Raw genomic sequence first — 6,438 nt, 5'->3', positions numbered from 1 at the left:
GACCATTCGTGTAATTTAGTCTTACTTTTCGTTTTGTTCATATTTGGGTAACTATTTTTTTTGTACACATCTAGGTAACGAACTTGTTGAAAGTGTTCAAATCTAGGATGTGACATGCTACAGCCGGTCATAATGGTTATATGTGAACACTTCCTACAAGTTTGTTACCTAGATGTGTAAAAAAAAATATAGTTACCAGATGTGAACATAACGAAAAGTTAATTACCTTAGCAAATATTTTCCCAAAAAAATTTCTAGATTTTTTTCAATAAAACCCATATTTTTATATAAAGGTTCTTGTTTTTAGTGGACGGTAGCACAAAATTTGGGGCTTTTACTTTTTAAGGGTTTCTATAAAATCTTAAACCTTCCTCACCTTCTCCTTGACTCCACCATCGTAAAAACTGAATCGGGGTTTTCAAAATCGGCAATCGGTAAGATATTCTTCTTTCATCTGGTAGCCTGTTACTGCTTTACTGCCTTACCTTATGCGTGTATGTGGTATGTCCCTGTATCAGTGTAAGCTACAAGTTTCTATTTCTGGTGATCAATCGATAGAGCTTCGAAGTTTGTTGCTCACAAACAAACGATTAGAAGTAATCCATCATAGTCAATAGTAGAATAGCTATAAATTTTCGGAATTATTGTCAGGAACATGCTTGATTGCTTAAACATTTCTGAATTTTAATCGATTGATTTGTTTCTCCAGTGTTTGGTTACTGTTAAATGCTTCTCCATTTTTGGTTTCGTATTTATACAAGCTGAAACTAAAATTTAACGATGATAGTCATAAACTTTGCAAGAAGTAAACACGATTGGAGAACCATTGTTTTTACTTCTTGCAGGATTAGATGATTCTCTAGCTACAAGTGTCGATTGCTTACAAAGTTATCAATGTCTTCTTAAATTTAAAATTTCAACTCCAAAATTTGAAAGATGAAAGTACTGGAAATATGTAAGTTATAGAGTTTCATTATTTTGTTTGAGTTAAAGTTTGTTTGGTAGTTAAATTGGAGCCCTAAAGTTTATATTTTGAAAGCCTGATTTGTGAATTGCTGTATTTTTCTTCATATTCACGAAAAACATTTCTGTTCAAAATTAGAAGTCAAAAACCCTAGATATCGGGAGCAACTTGCTCTTCATTCTCCAAATTGGGCATAAAATTCTGGTTATTGGAGAAATTACAGAAAAAACTCTTCTACTTTCACCATTTTATCAAAATCTAGTTAGTGATTAAATTACATAAAATTCTTGTTATTCAAGTATTTGATTTGATACTAATCCTAGAAATCTGTTACAAATGACATTACAGCATCTGGACAATTTGAAAATCTGAACTTATACCAAAAAGGGCAATATGCAGGTGCATATTATTTATCATCCTTTCATCTGTTTTGATAATTTGTTTGAAAATATAATATTTTTAAAAATAATATAATTTTATTTGAGTGGTTCATAGGCTAGTGACAGGTTTAATATCAACTCTCAACTTGAGCATCTTCAAGCTAAGTATGTGGGAACAGGGCATGCAGACATGAACAGATTGTGAGTGACATTTTTTTTAACTGTACAAGATTAAGTGACATTATTTTACAAAATAAAAGATATGTTTTATTTAAAGGATCTATGTCATTCTTTAATATTAGTATTAGTGATTTTTACCTCAAATTGATTTTTTTTTTCTCACTTATTGAGATAAAGTGTTTTAACTTTTAATATTTGTTTTTTTTTGTTTGGTTGAAGTGAATGGGCAGTTAATATCCAAAGAGACAGCTATGCATCATATGTTGGGCATTATCCAATGCTTGCATATTTTGCAATAGCAGAAAATGAATCAATTGGAAGAGAACGTTACAATTTTATGCAGGTATTTATTCTTCATATAATCATTATAATCATACATCAACTATCCTTCTAAATAGTGGTTACTTTTTATATATATATATATATATATATATATATATATATATATATATATATATATATATATATTCTCTTTGTTCCTTTTTTCATAAGCTAAATCCAAAAAAAAAAAAAAGTACAATGCTGAGTAAGATGCTATAAGAAACAAATCAATGAAAGTGCTTTGCTATTGTGAATGTTATAGGAGTTCAAGTAATTCTTTTTTTATTTTTTATTTTGCAGAAAATGCTGTTGCCATGTGGTCTTCCACCAGAGAGAGAAGAGGAATAAGGCAATGAAGTTCTTCAAGGGGAGATTTACAGTTGTTTATGATTGCATTATGAAAAACTTGTGTAGTATCAACCTGATGTGAGGATAAAAACTATGTTGAGTTTTTGATGTTTATGTCACATGTAATATGTTCTATATTAATCTTTGTTTTTTTTTTAGTATTTTATGGAGTGGTTGTGTTAGTAAGTGTCACTTGGTGCTTCATGAGGTACTGCTGTTAGACTGTATTAGACGATGCTAATAAGAAAAAAGCTGTAATCTTTTCTCTTATCCGCTGATAACATGATTATCATATTTATAATCTTTATCCTTGTTGGAAAAGCCTACACACTACTTAGTGTTTCTGGTCTAATCCAATCTTGCAGTCGTATGATATTTTATTTATAATCCTCTGTTTAAAACGTACATTAGAAATAGAGAAAAGTACAAATTTAGTCTAATTGTATAATTTATTAAACAATAGCAAAAAAATTGATGAAAAGACCAAAATAGACATTAAAACGGCAAATGGAATGTCACGGGCTGTGATTTTGTATGGGCTCCGTGCATGAGAGCCCAATGTACTTAAACCCTAACAAAAAACCTTGTCTTCCCACTAGATCTTGAAATTGCAGTCAACCATCTGAAATCACATTCAAACTCAAAGGGTTACAAAAAAAAAAAAAAAAAAAAAAAAAAAAAAAAAATTGCAGTCGGACAAAGATGACCTTGTACCATCTGTGACTTTATGGAAAAATTCTCAATTTTCTTCCTTTTTATACTTTTTTTTTCGCAGCCTAACGTAGCTCTTTGAACGAAATCGCAGATTAACGTTTTTTTTAGGGGTATTACCAATTTTGTTGACATATGATTATTATGATGTTATGATGATGTAAACATAGTAAACAAATATTATATTTAGAAAACAAATAGTTTTGTTTTTAGATAACGTATTTGTTTATATCGATTTTGAATACTAGCTCTTACGAGCCATCTAGCATCAAGAATATGATTATTGTTTAAAATTGTACTTAGTAGGTTTGTAAGAACCCTTAAGATTTTGCTCAGAAATATTTATAGATTATTTGATTGTTGTATTCTTAATAGAATATTTCTATTAGGGATAAAATTCATCAAGATTTTGTTAGACGTAATTAAATAGTTTAAGCATGAATTTGATTAGCTTGATTATTAAAAACGAGCACTATTTTAACAAAAATTTCAAATCTTGTAGAATTAATAGTTAGAATAACTCGAAATGAAATTATCATGGAAAAATAAATTTAATAACAAGAATTGAATAAAATACTTTCAGATTTTACCTTCTTTAATTAAACTTGAATTACAATCCGTACATACATCTAGAGAAATGATTATTTGAAAATCTAGAGACTTTGAACATCGACTCGAGATAGAGAAACTCTTGGGGATTTTTTAGAAATGAGATGAACATATTTTGAGAATGAATATTTTTTTTACTAAAAACATGATATCTATTTATATGGATCTTGAGGTCTTCCAAGTCTTCGAACCTTCTAGTGATATTTTCCGTAAGTTCAAATGGCTAAACCTTAGAAATAATTGCTTGTAAGTGGTTGTCACTCATCTTTTGAAAATTTTGTCGTTTATAATCAATGACCATCATCCTTTGATAAAACATCTAATCATAGATCATTTTCTAAAGTCTTTTGTCTTCAGATCATCATTGATAATATATATATATATATATATATATATATATATATATATATATATATATATATATATATATATGACCTAATTTTGTGAGACCGTGAGACCATTTTTTTCTAGTGAAATATTCTAATATTCTAGTGTTAATAAAAATTATATATATATATATATATATATATATATATATATATATATATATATATATATATATGGTTAGGTTCATGTGAGATGACCTAATTTTGTGAGACCGTGAGACCATTTTTTTCTAGTGAAATATTCTAATATTCTAGTGTTTATAAAAATTAAATATGTGTAATATTCTAATATCCAAAGCCAATAATTTTAACATATTTTACATTGAAATATTCTAAAACACATAATGTTAGAATATATTGCATATTTTACTTTTACGAACAATAGAATATTAGAATATTTCATTAAAAAAAATTGGTCTCACAGTCTCACAAAATTATGTTCGTCTCAAATGAACTCTTATATATATATATATATATATATATATATATATATATATATATATATATATATATATATATATATATATATATATATATATATATATAGAGAGAGAGAGAGAGAGAGAGAGGTATGTAGGTACAAGTATTCTAACTAACTATTGTGTGGATGTAGGAATGATTGTTGACCAATCATTTTAAAAACCTAGATAGAGGTAAAATTGTATTCTTATATATTAATTAATTTTGGTAATTAAATAATTAAGTTATTAGTTCCTTTAATTTAGGAAAATTAATTTAAAACCCTACGCATCACAGACGTCGACCTCTACCTAACTTCTTTCTCCTCCCTCTCAATCGACGCCTTGCACTGCGCATATATCTTCAGCCTCAACTACCGTCTTCACCAACAGTCATTCACCACTCGTCTCCATTCACCATCACATTTATTCTTACTATCTATGTCGTTACTATTTTTAAAATGGCTCACTGATGGTTGGGTATGTGTGTTACACACGTGTTATTCCACGTTTTCTTCCCTGCCATCGATTTGTCCCCTCCAAGCTTATTCTACCGATTCGTCTTATAGTCATTTGTGTTTCTGCTCACCCTCGCTGAGAAGAAGGTGCTCCATCAATTCATAGTGGACAAGAGGCCGTCGAACCACCCTCCAAATTTAAGCTAAAAATTAGGGCTTTTTTGTTTTCCATTCCTCTGTATACCGCTGTTCCCCCATCCTCCATCGAAGCATTTTTGTTGATATAGGAAGGCATACGAGTACTCATCTGCTTCCAAGCTTCGATTTGGAGATAATCGGGTTCCAGGTATGCACTCTGTACTCTGTTTTGTCTTCTCAACCCTATCTCATCTCTCACTTCCCTTTCGTTTCCATTTTTTGTAACACAATACAAGAAACAGACCCACCATGGAAAACGATGCTGGCATATGCTTTCAAGAAGTCCGACATCACCCCACTTGAGCGACTTAAGGTAACAACTACTTTGTAATCGCCTTGAATTTCAATAAATTTCTCTATAACGAGTTTAGAATTGAGAAGACGAAGTATACTACCCAATTTTTCTATTCTTTTTTTATCAACGCAACTGTAAGTATTAAAATTCATTGACATTAATCAACTTCTCCTATCTTTGAATTGATTGATGATATAACATTTGTAACGCCCGTAGATCCAGGCTAGTCAATTTAGAGATAATAGGGGTCGAAAACGACTTTTCGACAAAATATTATTTAGAACAAATAATATTAACCAAGTTGTAGATTATGTCTCAAGAGTTCCGTACATATAAAGAACGCCGAAATCCGAGTTATAACGAAGAAGTTATGGCCCGTCGAAGTTTCGTGACAAAACCGGCACGGCACTGGGAGACGTAAATAGTGAATTTACAATAGAGCGACTTTTAGCCTTAGCGATCTAAACGAAAGTCGTAGAATACGTTAAACCGAGAGCGTACATGAAAAGAACGCCCAAATCTGACTTCGTATGAGGAAGTTATGAATTTTCTAAGATTTGGCTTAGCAATGCACGACCCGAAACTCGAATTTTAGTTCGAGCGGTTTTTGGATTACGCGACCTAAATGAATTTACAATAGAGCGACTTTTGGCCTGGCAGCAGCGACGGTTGCGGTGGCCGCAGCAACAGCAGCCTCAGTGAGAGCAGCATACCGCTCATCAAAAGTCTCGATCAACGTGGTCTTGATAGACAACACATCACTGGTACCTACGGATGGCCGCGGCCACCTCCTCGTGAATCAGCCTACGGATCTCCTCATCACTGGTACCACTGGTACCACTCCCCCCTGGGTGATGGCGCGTCCCAACCATGATGTCTCTGAAATACAACACAAAAGGAATCAGAGACTCGCTAGAGTATATTCGCACTCGATACTCGACCCTACTTGCTCTCTTAGTACCCAAAGGATTCTTACTTAGAGTGCGCACTGCTCCGGTGTCTTCAGTAGTACGGGCCCTATACTACCGTCCACACCGCATCAGTATTCACCCTAAGTCCTCCTCCTTGGATCCCAGGTCACCAGTACTCCATATCTCACTAAACTCAGGCTACTCTCTAGTAAACCACTC

General features: G+C 31.9%; 1 protein-coding gene across 1 annotated transcript; it reads left to right on the top strand.

Moving 5' to 3' along the window:
* The first annotated feature begins 312 nt into the window (after positions 1–312).
* On the top strand, positions 313–2,463 carry LOC145167538 (uncharacterized protein At4g14342). The gene is made up of 5 exons (XM_079086757.1): positions 313–434; positions 1,313–1,363; positions 1,460–1,545; positions 1,744–1,867; positions 2,146–2,463. The coding sequence occupies exons 2-5, from the start codon at positions 1,358–1,360 to the stop codon at positions 2,191–2,193; spliced, it is 264 nt and encodes an 87-aa protein (XP_078942883.1). The 5' UTR covers positions 313–434; positions 1,313–1,357; the 3' UTR covers positions 2,194–2,463.
* Positions 2,464–6,438: the final 3,975 nt, after the last annotated feature.

The sequence above is a fragment of the Lactuca virosa genome, chromosome 3 (assembly GCF_052849685.1).
Source record: "Lactuca virosa cultivar CGN04683 chromosome 3, Lactuca_virosa_CGN04683_v6, whole genome shotgun sequence".
In the NCBI taxonomy this organism is placed as follows: domain Eukaryota; kingdom Viridiplantae; phylum Streptophyta; class Magnoliopsida; order Asterales; family Asteraceae; genus Lactuca; species Lactuca virosa.
The sequence above is the reverse complement of the archived record's forward strand: the minus strand, read 5'-3'. Positions and strand labels throughout refer to the sequence as shown.

Coding starts and splice junctions, on each gene's coding strand:
- LOC145167538 (XM_079086757.1), top strand. Junction 1,546..1,743: donor CATGCAGACATGAACAGATT/GTGAGTGACATT, acceptor GTTTGGTTGAAG/TGAATGGGCAGTTAATATCC. Junction 1,868..2,145: donor AACGTTACAATTTTATGCAG/GTATTTATTCTT, acceptor TTTATTTTGCAG/AAAATGCTGTTGCCATGTGG.